Raw genomic sequence first — 16,015 nt, 5'->3', positions numbered from 1 at the left:
AGTTCTTTTTGACCCAGGCCATCCGCTATTTGTTGGCTACAACTGCTGTTCATACCCATTGATAGTCTCGGGCTGTTTCCTGAGCTAATGTCCATTTCCCCTTTGGCGCTTGCGCCTTGGGCCCTTTCTGGCGTAATGTTTCCATGTGATGTAAATTTCTTTATCGTGCCTGATTGAGACCCTTTAAGCCCTGCTCCCTTAGGACCTTTATTCTTCATATCCTCAATAAAATCTTTTGTCTTCTATATTCTCTAGATGGGGTTATATCTCTCCTCTTTGGTTTGTAATCCAGACAGGTTTACTGAGTTTACTTGTGCTCTCCTAGGGGGACATGGATCTCTTCTCTTCTAAACTCAGGGAATCCTCTCCTCTTCTCCTTCGCCCCTTGTTCCCCACTGTCACTCAAGAATCCACTACACAATACAATAGAATAGGCCCCCAGCAGGTCTCACTCACCCTTCTCTTCCCCAGATGGTGACTCCAAGTTTGGTCGGAAGGTCTCCACAACAGCTCTGTCCTGGGGGGGGATTCCTCCGGGCCTCCAACTCTGCACCTCGGTTTCTTTCCCTTTTACTTTTTTTCCTTTTGCCTCTGGGCTTCGTCCCAGGGATGCAGGGTGGGTCTCCTGGCGCTCCCGGGCTCCCTGACCCAGAATCGTAGAGTCAGCTGGCCGGGGGCCCCAGGCAGCAATAGACCGGGGGTTGCACACAGCAGCCGGGGACCATGAACAGTAATCAGCCGGGGGGGTTGAGGGCAGCAGAGAGCCAGCGACTGCAGCCGGCGTCTCGCCGTCAGTTCAGGCGGCCGGCCGGCTTTCTCCTCTCCCAGAGAGCCTCCGCGGCCGGTCACACACCCCCGCCACGTCACTCCGCTCTCCAGCCGTCCGGGTCCTTCCTCTCACCAAGGACCGGAGAGGCTGGTCCGTCGCTGCGACCCCCGTCTGCCTCCCATCTCCGGCTCTCAGGACTGCACTTCTCGGCCCTCCAGACTCCGGTGAGTCGGCTCCTTAGGGTCACCAGGGAGGTCGGGGAGCGGTACCTAGTCGAAGGCTAGCACCGCTCACTCCCCACAGCCGCCATGACCCATGTAGTTTGTGTATTAACCCCTCAGTGACCTGCGTAGCCGCAGACTGGTCAGGGTGCCCATACTCACCCATGTCCATATCCAAAAGTGCCTACAATGGGCATGTGAGCATCAGAAATGGATCACGGAGCAATGGAACAAGGTGGCCTGGTCCAATGAATAGTGTCTTTTACACACTGTGGGTGGATGGGTGCATCTGCGAGAAGAAATGGCAGATGCAGTATGAGCAAGCCAGCAGAGGTAGTGTGATACTTTGGACAATTTTCTGGTAGAGAAAACCTTGGTTCTCACATACACGTGGATGTTACTTTGACACATAGTACCTACCTAAACATTGTACACCCCTTTATGGAAGCTGTGTTCCCTGATGGCAGTGACCTCTTTCAGCAGGAAAATGTGCCCTGCCACACTGCAAAAATGGTTCAAGCATGGTTTAAGGAACACAGCAAGTTTGAGGTGTTGACTTTGCCTCCAAATCTCAATCCATGGAGGCCTCTTCTTGCAGCTTACAAGATACCACAGCATACCTGCTTAGGTCTTGTGGTATCCATGCCTTGATGGATCAGGGCTCTTTTGGCGACAAAAGAGCTGATTGGTTTGCAAGAAGGGACCTACTCAATATAAAGTGAAAAATCAAAAGGTTATGGCTCATCAGTGTGTGTAATAATTCATCAGCGCCCTATCCTTTGCCTGTGTGCAGTAGCTCCTAAGCACCTATTCCCCAAACCTGAGTTTTCTTCAGTGCTCAGTCCCCAAGTTATCCAGATTGACCCCTTACCACAAGGGAGCCAGCACCTGTTTTGCTGCTTATGTGTATTAAGCTGTCATTTGCCAGTGCTCACTGTTTTTGAAGAAATCTCCATTTATCCATTTATGGCCAGCTCCTTCCTGGTTCTCTGTGCTAGTCCAGCGATGACGTCTGCACCGGATCTGTATGGAAAAAAAAAAAACTATGAATGGGCTTTTTTCCTGAGATTTCTCTTTTCATAAAATTTAAGTGCAAAGCTCATTCATTTTTTTTTTTCCTTTCATAGATCTCGCAGTTTTTATGAGGTCCCCACAGCAGGCACTGTTGACTTAGCTTTCCCAGAGAGCATCTGAGGCCCTGGTTCATTCACCAATGCCTCTGAAGACCAGCAAGTGCAATTTACTTTTCTGCATGTATCTGCCAAATTCCTTTTCCTAATATTGTAGTACAGGACACAGGCTTCTTTCAATCCTTATGACTGGGTTATATGCAGCTACCTTCAGTTGATTGGATGCTGGAAAAAAAGCTCCTGGTACATCCCCATATAACCCCTCCCAGCTGACTTCAGTTTTTGCTAGTGTAATGTACCTCTTTCTATTGAGGGAAACTTACCTTCTTAAATGGATTTTTTTTTTTTTTTTCTTTGTATGTTTATTCCAAGCTGATTCTTTTCTCAGAAAATTGGCCGCACCATAGTCACTGTTACTTTTCATGCAACTTTGCATCAATTTACTTCTGGGCAAAGCCTTGGTAGTGTACCTGGACTCTGCTGAATGGTCAGCCTGGCCTGTAATGTTGCTACCATGCCCTGGATCCTGCTATAGGTGCTTCCCTTGGCATGTAATGCAACACTTTGAGTAGCCACAGGGTGCATGACATGTCCAGGGCCTTGGTCTACCTGGTGCAGGTCCTGTCCCTAAAGACCCCACTGCGTGTAGGCCCATTGTGGAGGATGAAGCCAGAAAGGTGGTGTTCCTCTAATCCTTCATTTGATTGGTGCGTTGGGGAAAAGCTCTCTAAACATTCACATTCTAGGATGCGTTCATGAACCCCACAGAGGGCAGGGGCGAGCCACCAACTGATTAAATGTGTTTTTTTTTTTTTTCTTCTAGAAACCAGATTATTGGCCTTCCTATTTTTTAAAATTGGCAGCATTGGCTCAACCTTTGATCCAGTTGGAGGTGATCGTTCCTTTGTACAGGACCTAGTATTTTTTCTCCCAACACTGTCTTATTTAGTAATTTGGTTGGTCTTCTAGTCACTCCAGTCCCCCATTTCCTATCTAGGGAGAAATGTTCTGCAATGTCAGATTTCATGGGCAGAATTTCTGTCTTTATACACAGCAGCCACAACTGTGACCCTCCTGCCTCCTCATCACTCAGTGTTTGCTTTTGCCATTGATACAGACATCCGATAGTCCCCTTGAAGAAGGGTTAGCTATTGAGAAGGTGGATACTTCTTCCTTTGAGTCACCGGTTTTGGAAAACACACCTACTACTGAGAACAACCAAGTTAAAGGATACTAGAGCTTCCCCTATGTACACTGTTTGCTTTTGCTTAGATTGGCTCTGGAGCAGCCAAAGTCTGCTCACCCAAAAGTGTCCAGCATTGAGTTAGTAGGAATTCCTTTAAACCAGCCAAGACCTTTATGGTTCATTTACTGTTAGAGCTTGTCCTATATGGGGGCTGGTCTCATGGATACATTTTTTTTTTTACAGTATCCTATTGAGAAGTTTCTTTTGTAAGTATGCACTTTCTGTGGTGGATACTTCCATCTCCTGCTCTAATAAAATCCTCGACAATGCCATGTTCAAGGACCTGGAAGATGAGAGCTTAGAGCTCTTTTTCAGGCTCTGACATGTAACCCACATGTGCGACTATGTCATTCTTCCAGACCTTTGCTGTCTAGATGCCATCCATTCATCCATCAGCTTTGTGCTACTACCTGAATGCCTGGGCAGATACTTTGCCACTTCTCTTTAACCACGTAGGCAGAATCCCTGGCTTAAAGTGGTTTTAAAGCCTTAAGGTTTTTACGTTAATGCATTCCTGTGTCCAGGTCCCCCTACTCAGCCCAATCTCAATCCAGCATTTTGCACAAGAGGCCTCTTCTCACAGAACAGATTGTTAGCAGCTGGAGCTATTGGCTTTTGCTGTCAAAAAAATCCTATGATGAGGGGGGGGCGTCAATCAAAGCCCAGCTGTCTGTCAGTGAACTGAGCCTGCACATGTACACTCCCCTTCCCAGCAAACTGTTTGCTGTGCGTGGTAATTGGAAGTGAGAAGGAGGAGCCAAGAATGCTGGCAGGGAACCCCAGAAGAGGAAGAGCGGGGCTGCTTTGTGCAAAACTATTGCACAGAGCAGGTAAGAACACATAAAATCAACGTTTAGAATCACTTTAAATGCTGGTTGACTGAGCTTACATGTATGAAACAGCTTGAGTGGTTACACATTTTGTGGTCCTTCCCAGCATAAGCCCATCAAGGAGATCACAGTGGGTAAGCATACTCCTTCCTCCAGAAGAAAAGGACCCCCACGCCTCTGCAAGAAGGTCTTCAATGCATGAGGTTAAAATCTTTTATCCCTCTGTCCCCCAATGTTGAGTCTTAAAACAGAAATGTACTTTTGAAGATGACATGGTGAAGTCTGGAGCCAATACCTCTTCAGTGATGGGACGCCGCGACTTCTTGGTGTGAAGGATGTCTCTTGGCCTTATATCAACAGATTTCAGGCCCTATATCATTTCCCAGTGCTACAAATTAAGAGTTTTACAGTTTGCTGGCACCTTGCTTTGTGCTTTCAAACTTGTCCAGTTCACCGTCATAAAGGGTAGGCCTCTGAACTGCTGTCCAGCAGCTATTGTCTCAAGGGGTCATCTTCCTTGTACCAGGAAAGATGCCTTCGGAAATTTATGGTCTGAAAGACAATTGGAGAGCCCTGGCTCATTTTAGATCTTTAAAGTGGCACTGCATCTGAACACCACAAACCAAAAATGCTATAATTCATTAATATTCAAGCAAACTCCCCCACCCATCTGCATGCTTTATTTTGCTGAGAAATCATTTGGAAAAAGAAAACCCTGGCATTTCTGGCAGTGGCTATCTTGAGGCAGATGATTCATGTAGCATTTGCTTCCTGGAATCCATCTGCCCTTATCGCAGGCATTGGCTGAGCTGCGAATGCTCCCTCCCCTCCTGAAGACTCCTGGGATGTATGCTCTCATATGCCTGGGCATGGAAACCAGGAAGTAACTGTAATGTTAAAAAAAAAAGTTTAAACAAGTGAATATGTTCTTTCCTATCCATTTGCTAATGCTAGCATCATGAAGCTTAAAAATGGTATATGCTGATTTGAGAGAGTGAAGTTCCACTTTAACGATTGTCAACCTGTTTCTGCAGGTTCAGAATTTTTCCATGAAAAATGCAAGGCCTTCATCTGGCATCTATAGATATCAGAGATGCTTAGCTGCACATTTCTGCTTTTCTGCAACACCAGTGCCATTTGATTTGTGGTTGGCGCCCAGAGTTACCAATTTCCCCCCCATTTGGTCTGTTCGTGGCATCTTGGGTTTTCACCAAGGCCTTTGCTCTGATTTTGACTACTCTTTACACGTAGGGGATCCATGTAGTAGGTACCCAGACTTTCATCTTCTGAAAAACCAGTCTTCCCAGTCCATGACATTTGACATCCACCAAACAGTACAAATTCCATTGAGCTTCAGGGGGATCCTCACCTTGGACTAATAATCAGTCATCGCTGGACCCACTCACTGATTGAAGCATCTGGGCTTGACTCTAGATACCTAACAGTGTGGGATAAACAGACTTGGTCATTGGTTTCAAAAACCTCCGACTTGTCCTCACTCTTTAGTGAAGGCATTTACTAGTGAAGGCATGTGGGTGCAGCCCACATCCCTTTTTTTTTGTCAGATTTTCCAATGGGACTTCAGTCTGACTTTCTTGGCTCTGCATAGTCCAACCTTTGCATTTATTGGATATTCCTATGTCTGACTGTACCTGTAGGGTGGCCATTCTTATCACATCTGCAAGGAGAGACTGAGTTAGTAGGCTTATTTTGTAAGAAAACCTTTTAGGCCTACTTTTTCCCCACAGAGGCCTCTGCTTTTCATCTCATTTTGAAAGGAGTTGATCACTAGGTTGACTTCTTGAACAGAAATGGCTGAAGATTGATTGAAACTTGTTTGGTCTCTTCCTAACCAGGCAAATTGCGATCCATCTCTGGCCAGCTTAAAAGAAGCTGGTGTTCTGTACTGTACTCCAGGAAACAGATTTTACTGAAAATATCCCAAAACAAACAAGTTTGTGGTTTTTTTTTTTTCCCCTCAACTTGCAAACATACAGTTGTGGCCAAAATTATTCAACCCCCACTGAAATTGAGTGTTTTGGCCAGTTTGACATTGCTTTTGATCATTCAGTCATCTTGCTTACATTTACATTAAAGAGGCACTTGTAGGTCAGACAAATATAACATAACAGTTATAATGAAATAACCACAAATGTCTTTTCTGTGCTCACAGCATTATCAGTTTTATTCAACCCCCAAGTGACATTCAATCTTAGTACTTAGTACAGCATCCTTTTACAGTTATAACAGCTTTTAAACGTGAAGCATAGCTTGACACAAGTGTCTTGCAGCGATCTACGGGTATCTTCGCCCATTCTTCATGGGCAAAGGCCTCCAGTTCAGTCACATTCTTAGGCTTGCGCACTGCAACTGCTTTCTTTAAGTCCCACCAGAGGTTCTCAATCGGATTTAAGTCTGGTGACTGCGATGGCCACTCCAAAATGTTCCAGCCTTTCCTCTGCAACCATGCTCTAGTGGACTTGGAGGTATGCTTGGGATCATTGTCCTGTTGAAAGGTCCAACGTCTCCCAAGCCTCAGGTGTGTGACGGACTGCATCACGTTTCCATCCAATATCTCCTGGTACTGAAGAGAATTCATGGTACCTTGCACACGCTGAAGCTTCCCTGTACCTGCAGAAGCAAAACAGCCCCAAAGCATGATTGACCCTCCACCATGCTTCACAGTAGGCAAGGTGTTCTTTTCATCATAGGCCTTGTTCTTCCTCCTCCAAACATAGCGTTGATCCATGGGCCCAAACAGTTCTAATTTTGTTTCATCAGTCCACAGAACACTATCCCACAACTTTTGTGGTTTGTCCACATGGCTTTTGGCATACTGCAGTCGACTCTTCTTATTCTTTGGAGACAGCAAGGGGGTACGCCTGGGAGTTCTGGCACGGAGGCCTTCATTACGCAGTGTGCGTCTTATTGTCTGGGCTGAAACTTCTGTACCCACATCTGACAAATCTTTTCTCAGTTCCTCAGCAGTCACACGGGGACTTCTCTCCACTCTACGCTTCAGGTAGCGCACAGCAGTCGAAGTCAGCATCTTCTTTCTGCCACGACCAGGTAGCGTTTCAACAGTGCCCTTTGCCTTGAATTTGCGAATGATGCTTCCTAAGGTGTCTCTTGGTATGTTTAACATCTTTGCAATCTTCTTATAGCCATTGCCCTTCCTGTGAAGAGAAATCACCTCTTCTCTTGTCTTCCTGGACCATTCTCTTGCCTTCACCATGTTTGTAACCACACCAGTAAATGTCTAGAAGGAGCTGAGTATCACAGTCATTTTAAAGCTGCCTAATTGGTGCTTATTATGCTTGATTGCTGCTCGGTGACATCCACAGGTGTTTTCAATACCTGATGGAAAGCACCTGTATGAACCTCTGTTCTTCAGAGTGGTAGTCTTTAAGGGGTTGAATAATTGTGGCAATGAAGAAACCACATAAGAACCATTTACTACTGTATTACATAAACAATTGATGTCATTTTAGTTGCATTTGGGTAGTTACAACGTCCTTGTAGGATTTGATTCTGAATACAATTCCAAATGTACACTATAGTCCCTAAACCCCTTTACAGCATTGGGGGTTGAATAATTTTGGCCACAACTGTAGCTAATTTTATTTTCAGCATACAGAGATGCATGCACCATTGATTTTCACTGCTTGGAAGTGTATTTACTCTTTAATGCCCCCTGCCGAGCAGCACACATTTATTTCTGTTTCTCTGTTGCTTCCCTTTGGCTTCAGGGTACAAGAAAAGGAAGTCCTGTGTAAGCTCAAAGTTGCATTAGTCAGAGCTTACATAGGGCTTTGGACACTTGCCCTGATATGACCACATTGGACCAGGCGTAATAGGAAGGGGAGTGAATCACATGCTTCTTCATAATTGGAAATACTGGGTATTTTCTTCAATCCTGGCAGCTGAATGAAATAGTGTGGGGGTGAAGGAGAGATGATTAAGTGCTGCTTGTGGGGGAATTAGAGTAAGCACATAACTTTATTGCATTATGCTTTATAGGGTCATCCTTAACTCACTACTGCCTAACTGCTGGGATTTTTTTTTTCCTTGATCCCTTGTTCCGTTTTTGTCTGTATTTTCCCATAAAATTTCTTCACAGTGAATTTTAAGCTAAATTTAAAATCTTGTTTAATGTAATTTTTACATGATTTTCATAGGAACCCATGTAATGGAGGGCTCGGGAAAAATGGTCGTGACTGCAATTGGAGTGAATTCCCAAACTGGAATTATTTTTACTTTACTTGGAGCTGGAGAAAATGAAGAAGAGAAAGAAAAAAAGGAAAAGAAAAGTATGTTTGAATGTTTTGTAACAAAATTGGCATTAGAACAATCAGTAGATTAATAAATTAAAATATCATTGCAATGTTGGACACTTTTCAATTATGATGGTGTTTGCCAACAAAAACCCAAGATGTTGGACCAAATTATGCATATACCATATGGGGCTAATCCCCCTGGAAGCTGCACTAGTAGACAATTAGTGATTTCTCTCTTCTGGGTCCCACCCTGAAGCTTACTGAACAGAGGAGGACATAAGCTTGAGAGAATGCTTTGCCCCTCAACTTCATCCAGTCAGAGAATGCTTTTTCTCTGGTGCTCATGCCAGGTGGGTGACCTCCTTTCTTCAGTAAGCAGAAATGCAAATGCTTGGCATGGGACTCGGGAGTTAGTGAAAATTGCTTCCATGGCGATCAGCAAAGTGTGATATATGCACAGTTACATGGGTCTAAACTGGATCACTATATGTATAAAAAAAAAAAGTTCATACCTGTAATTTTATCTTTAACTCATGCAATGCAAAAGAGTGCTTTCTTGGGAACATTCAGTCATCTGCACACTTCTATTGCATTACAAATTGTTGTCATTACTTGATCTTTTCTTGTGATGGGTGGTGACGAGTGGATAGAGCTTGGCACGCAGAATAACAGAGCTGCTGTCCATGATATGTATCTGTGGGGTTGTGCACATCATACATTTCTATGCATGCCTATCTCTGTCCTTTTATTCCTGCCCACTTGTAGCAGGTGATATATGTTTGCTAGGAAATGTAACACAGTGGACTTGACACATTTCTGTTAAAAAGGCTTGTTAAGTTGTAGTAACTAGCATTTTTTAAATGCACTGCAGTTTTCTGTTTTTAGATGTGAATGTTTGTTTTGTTTCTAGTTTGCTTGGAAATGAACAACCCATTCACACCTGCAAACCTTGATCAACGCACATCTGGTTTGCGTTGTGTGGCAGAATGCTTATATGCCATCAGTTTACTTTTTTCACAGAACTTTAGTGAAATTATTATACAGTATTTATAAAGCGCCAATAGTTCGCTCAGCGCTGTATATTACAAAGGGGGACAGAACATGTGACAGTACAATAACAATACAATGCAAAACATGAGGGGATTGAGGGCACTTATGACATTTTTGAAGATTTCTGTTTTACCCATCAAATCTGCTGTGAACAGGACCTAATTGTTGCGGTTGAAATGGTATGCACAAATAAGATTCCTTTTATCTTTTGAGAATTGGTAATGCACGTGTAAGAACTAATTTCATAGTTCTTTAAAATACACAGCGGGTACCTGGAATAAAGCATCTCTACTTCAGATGTATGCAATGCACACAGATGTAATTTCTCATGAAAGGTCTCTGTTAGTAGCATATGAGGAATGTTGACATTGGATTTTTTTAAGTCCTACAGAGTGTCCTTTTGGCAGTAGAATGTTGCCATGGTGATAAGTGACTTAAAATTGAGAGCATTATTTGACAGATGCCTGCTCTGCGTTAGATTCTTGACCGTGGCTCATATTTTAGAATGATTGTGATTTAGCTTGTTATCAAAGCATAATTGGTTCCGAGTGGGCACACAGTTATCCATTTTTATGGACAGATGGCACCAAAAGAGTGTTCTAATATATTAAAACAATTAATTTTGGTAATGACGTTACCACACCTGTCATTTTGTTAAATGGAGAAAAAAATGCAGTTTGGTTTTATTTAGATTTCTTTGTAAGTTTTCTCTAGTACTGGTTACATGACACCAAACACTTTGTGGGACCATGTACTTCTTTTGACTGCCTAGTCATTTTTTTTTTTGTTACATTTTGTCAACTCAAAACTGAGAACAGTACATGTCATCTGCATGAAGTGTTAATCTAATTTGATTATCCTTGTTTACCCTTCTGACTATAGAGGTTTTCTGTAAATAATCTGCAAGGGATATGTATGTTGGCACCCAGGCGTGGTCGCATGCAAAACAAATCCGACATGCCACTTTCTCTGAAGCTGAGCGATTGACTTCAGTTCAACGGGCCTGCTCATAGATGGGTCGAATCTTGACTGGTCCCTTCTGAACAGGCCAAGGATCAATCAGTCTATGGCAAGCCCTGTAGTATAGCGCAGTCACCCCAGAGTTAAAGTAGAACTAAAGGCAAAAATCTTTTTTTTCTTCCATTTTGGATAAATTAAGGGGGGCTTAAAACCCCTGTCAATTTTTTTTTGCCATCTGTCTCCTTGTGGAGATTTCCCCTCACTTCCTGTCCCATAGCCAAAACAGGATGTGAGGAAGCTAGTGTCACCATTGGAAGATTTCACCCCATTACTGTTCTGATAACCCAAAATTTGGGATTTTCTTTTTACCTTCAGTGATAATGGTAAAAAGGACAAATAGAGAATGTGAATCTTCATAATGGGGGCACAAACTGCAATAAAAAAACTTACATGGAATCCAATTCATCTCCTCTATCAAAAATGAAAATAAAATTCTGCCTTTAGTCATACTAAGTTTATGGTGCCTGCATGTATGATCAAAAGGCTTACTGAAACAAGCTTGCAGGCACTACAAACACACAAACGGACGTGTTATTGGTAAGCACCCAGCATGTAAAACTGTTTGTGGGGTTTTTTTTTGTTTTTTTTTTTATAGTACCTCCAGCTCAATTTAGTAAACCTTTCAATAATGCAAGCACTTTGGGCACTTCTTTGTGTATATTAAGCCAAGCTCCACATTCTGATAGAATGGGGTGAAACTGATTTTCTATTGAAAGCATTTTATTACCTTAGTTGACAATAGGGAAAGCAAGTGGTCACCTAAAAGACATACATGTTTGTAAAATATTCTGTGGCTGCTTTGCCATTCTTAAAGATCACATGATTAAACAGCTTGGCTTTCACTGGCCACTGCTGTGGGATCATGGTTGTCCACTGACAATTTCAAGTCTGCTTTGGTCTATGAACTGCAAACAAAATTTCTCATGTGAAATCTAACTCTGTCCATGACTTTGAGCATCAGATTAATGCTTATTTAACTTTATTGGAATCCACAGAGGACAAACTATAAAGTAAATTTCCTCATCCTTTTAACTGTGTTTTTTTTTTTTTTTCTTTTTTTTTTTAGAATGGTACATAACTCTTTCAAGCAGTTCAGGGTTTGTATGACATTCCAAATAGAGACTAAAACTGCTAGTAAAAGGTTCTATTTCTGATTAGGTCCTTGTTAATTTAATACGTTACATAAAATATACAGGGAACATTTACTGACAAAAAATTAGGGATGCATTTAGAAGCAAATCAGTCTTTCTTTCCCTTAGCAAAGTCTTTGCGACTGGTTTGCAGTGTATTTGCAACCCCTGTGACTGTCCTCCTGGGCAGCCAACTGACACATGTGCAGAGTCGATCACAGATTTGTGAAAATGCAGATTTTATCTCTAAGCCCATGCACAATTAAGTGGTCATGTAGCCCACCTTATTTGAAAGCAACTTCATGTGTTTGTCAGCACAAAGCTTAAGCCCTGGTTCACATACCTAGTTTTCCCCTCAGCCCCCCCTCCCCCCCCACCCGACTTCTCCATTACGACCAACAACGCCACCATCAGTCCCACCCCGCAAGCCAGAGTACTAGGTGTCATCCTAGACTCCAGTCTGTCCTTCCAGCCCCAGGTCCAATCACGGACAAACTCATGTAGACTTCACCTCCGCAACATCTCCAAAATACGTCCGTTCCTAACACCGGAAACTACTAAGTAACTCATTCACTCCCTTATGTCACGACTTGACTACTGTAACTCCCTCCTCACTGGCCTACCTCATCACAGGCTATCCCCGCTTCATTATATCCTGAATACTGCGGCCAGACTCATCCACCTTACTAACCGCTCCGTATCTGCCACCCCCCTCTGCCAATCCCTCCACTGGCTTCCGATAGCATTTTGAATTTTATCCGTTGGGCAAACATTTGACGTACAAAGCTGCACATTATACTGCCCCAAACTACATCACCGATCTGGTATCCAAATACCACCCAAAATGTACTCTCCGCTCCTCACAAGACCTCCTACTCTCTAGTTCCCTGGTCTCCTCCTCCCATGCCCATCTCCAGGACTTCTCCAGGGCTTCCCCCATCCTCTGGAACTCCCTACCCCAATCCATCAGACTATCACCTACTCTCCTCACCTTTAGGCGCACCCTGAAAACCCATCTCTTCAGGGAAGCCTACCCTGCCCTCAGCTAATTGCCAATCTCCTCTACTCTTCCTACCACTCCATCCCCCACAGCTATTTCCTCCTGTACCACTATCCCCTCCTTCCTAGATTGTAAGCTCCAATGAGCAGGGCCCTCGAACCCCTCGTGTATTGAATTGTATTGTTACTGTAATGTCTCGTGTACTGCCTCCCATTATAATGTACAGTGCTGAGCAAACTGTTGGCGCTATATAAATCCTGTATAATAATATACAGTATATGCAAATTGAATGCATTTTGAACCGCATTCGATTCCCATAATATATGAACTGGCACCATTTTTTTTTTTTTTTTTTTTTTAATGGAGCCGGTTCATATGTGCTGGTCAGCCACAGTGGAATTTCTAGAAGGGTCAGCTTTGATTTTTCAGGTCCGTTAAGGTGCAATTTCCAATGTATTACACTTTAAGAATTTGCATTGGGATCACCTAAACTGCACAAGACGGGGTTAAAATTGCACTGTCAAAACTGACTTGCACATATGTGAACCCGGGCTCCAGCCTTTGACAGAACATGTATTGCCACCCCTTGCAAGGAGAGTTGGTTGTTTGGGTCCTCTAACCTCACCTTGATTGTTTAATTCTGGTAATGTACCATCCTTGCTATGATAGCCAAGGGGAGAATGCAGTATGGAGGGGGGTTGAGTGGTGAGAAAAAGTGGAGGAAGGCACAACTGGCAATTTTCTGAATTGTGAATGTCCTCATTACACCAAACAACCCCACTTCCCCAGTCATCCCGCAGAACAGGTATTGAGGGAATTAGGGCCGCTGTCCCTGAAAAGTCTTAGAAATGGCAATACCGGAAATTCTGAATTTAAATTTCCCTAATCCTTGTCCATGTTTAATCCTTGAGATATTTGCTTTTCAATTTGGATCCCTTGTTTTGGCAGTTATGTTTTACTACTTCTGATACCGATGCCTTTTATTTAAAGGATAAGTTCACCTTTGGGAACATGTTGTGTTCCACCCATTTTCAGGGTGGAGCATGTTATTTGTTCCCTAGTGCTTTTAGCGGCTACCCAATTCTGGCTGTGCAGCACTTAGAGAGTTCATTGATTTTACATGTCAGTATATGAGTATGCCCGTACGAGAGATACTGACAGGTCTGCAGGAGACCTGCATGACACCAGTGATCTGCTGATTACTTTCTAGGCTCCCACAACAAAAATACATGCATAATTTTTGTTACCTGCAAAAAAAGTGCATTTATTATTTTTTGTCAAAAGGTGAACTTCTCCTTTAACCACTTGCCATCCAGAGGATTTACCCCCCTTAATGACTTTTTGCTATTCGGCGCTGCACTATTTCAACTGATAATTGCGCGGTCATGCAGTGCTATACCCAAACAAAATTGTACGTCCCTTTGTTTTTTTTTTCCCCCCCACACACAGAGCTTTCTTTCAGTGGTATTTGATCACCTGTGCACTTTTTATTTTTCGCACTAAAAACCAGACACTGAAAATTTTGAAGAAAAACAATATTTTTTACTTTCGGCTATATAAATATGTATAAACACTAATATGCTCAATAATAAATAATATTAAACCTATACCCTAATTTGTGAAAAATAAAGTCCCATAAAGCAATCAAAAGCTCTCAATAAAAATCATATGTCCCTTTGAAAAATAAGTCCAAGTGTCCAAAATTATTTTGTGTCCAAAAAAATTTTGTTCAAATCCTCAGCCTCTTGTAGCAACTTGATTTACCTCAAAGAAAAAAACATAAGAGCCACATAGTGCATTATCCTTAGTAAATATAAATTATATAAAACTCCTCCAGTGATAATTCACCCAAGTGAAAAAAGTGTAAACAAAAAGATATATATATATATATATAAACACATGTGCAAACACAAAATGTAGTGCAAAACTGTGCAAGTGAACCACTCTTTATGTGCTCCAAACACACGACAGAGTACACTTCTACTAGAGTAAGGAGTCAATACCCTTACCAATGTTCCAAAACCACTTTTGCCTTAGAAACACACATCAAGAGGACTGTATGATGGGATGAATTTTTCCTCCTGCCAGTATCCTCGAGTTTCACTTCCACCTCCTAACACCATGTGGATCCATCCACACTAGTGTCTCAGACCACTCTCCGACATATCCGTCATCCACATACCCAAATATAAAGCAAAATATAGTGTAATACCGCCACACACTAGATTTCAAAAGCTTTAATGGTACTGCTTACAATGTTAAAATCTTGTTTATCGCATGGTATACATAGCTTTGTTTGCCGTCACCAGTCCAGGAGGGTCCAACCGCCTGTAACAGTCCGTATTCCCCTCTCCGAGATGGCCGCCACTCAACTTCCGGTTTCTCGTTTGCGTATGACGTCACTTCCCTCTGACGCGTTTCGTCATAGGACGTATTCATAAATAAAGCTGCACTATTTCAACTGATAATTGCGCGGTCATGCAGTGCTATACCCAAACAAAATTGTACGTCCCTTTGTTTTTTTTTTCCCCCCCACACACAGAGCTTTCTTTCAGTGGTATTTGATCACCTGTGCACTTTTTATTTTTCGCACTAAAAACCAGACACTGAAAATTTTGAAGAAAAACAATATTTTTTACTTTCGGCTATATAAATATGTAGTAAACTCAGTCATAAATTTAGGCCAAAATGTATTCTGCTACATGTATTTAGTAAAAAAAAAAAATCTGACTAAGTATATTGATTGCTTTGCGTGAACATTATAGCGTCTACAAACTATGGTATAGATACTGCAATTTACACCATTTTTTTGCTATACAGCGCTGCATTAGTTTAACTGAGAATTGCCGCGGTCATGCAATAAGGTACGTAAATGAAATTTACGTCCTTTTTTTTTTTCACAGAAATGGCTTTCTTTCGGTGGTATTTGTTCACCTATGTGCTTTTTATTTTTGGCGCTATAAACAAAAAAGTGTTTTGAAAATTTTTTTTTTTGAAAACGAGATTTTCTCATTTCTGTCATAAAAAATAAATACCAAAAACTCAAATTTCGTCATAAATTTAGACCAAAATGTATTCTGCTACATGTTTTTGGTTAAAAAAAAAAAATTCCCAGTAAGTGTATATTGATTGCTTTGTGTAAAAGTTATAGCATCTACAAAAGTATAGATAATGGAATTTCCACAGCTTTCACTTTGACTGTCCACATTTCTTGAGGTGCGTGCGGGTGCTTCTTCTTTTTTTTTTTTTTTTCTTATTTTTACACTGTCCCTTTCATGTTGTGTGTGTTTGTTTGTTTTTTTTATTTAATGCTATCACAGGGAATGCGAATATCCCCTATAA

At 42.2% G+C, this 16,015-nt stretch overlaps 1 protein-coding gene across 7 annotated transcripts in view; it reads left to right on the top strand.

Annotated features, from left to right (window-relative positions):
• Positions 1-16,015, top strand: part of ATP2B1 (ATPase plasma membrane Ca2+ transporting 1) — a 275,992-nt gene that overhangs the window by 141,391 nt on the left and 118,586 nt on the right. For all 7 annotated transcript variants that reach the window (XM_089652527.1, XM_089652518.1, XM_089652537.1 and 4 more), the window contains one exon: positions 8,375-8,506. In XM_089652527.1, coding sequence (XP_089508653.1) covers positions 8,375-8,506 — 132 coding nt within the window. The remainder of the gene's footprint in view (positions 1-8,374; positions 8,507-16,015) is intronic.

The sequence above is a fragment of the Staurois parvus genome, unplaced genomic scaffold (genome assembly GCF_062004578.1).
Source record: "Staurois parvus isolate SC_StPar_1 unplaced genomic scaffold, SC_StPar_1.0 ptg000025l, whole genome shotgun sequence".
NCBI classification, from domain to species: domain Eukaryota; kingdom Metazoa; phylum Chordata; class Amphibia; order Anura; family Ranidae; genus Staurois; species Staurois parvus.
The sequence above is the reverse complement of the archived record's forward strand: the minus strand, read 5'-3'. Positions and strand labels throughout refer to the sequence as shown.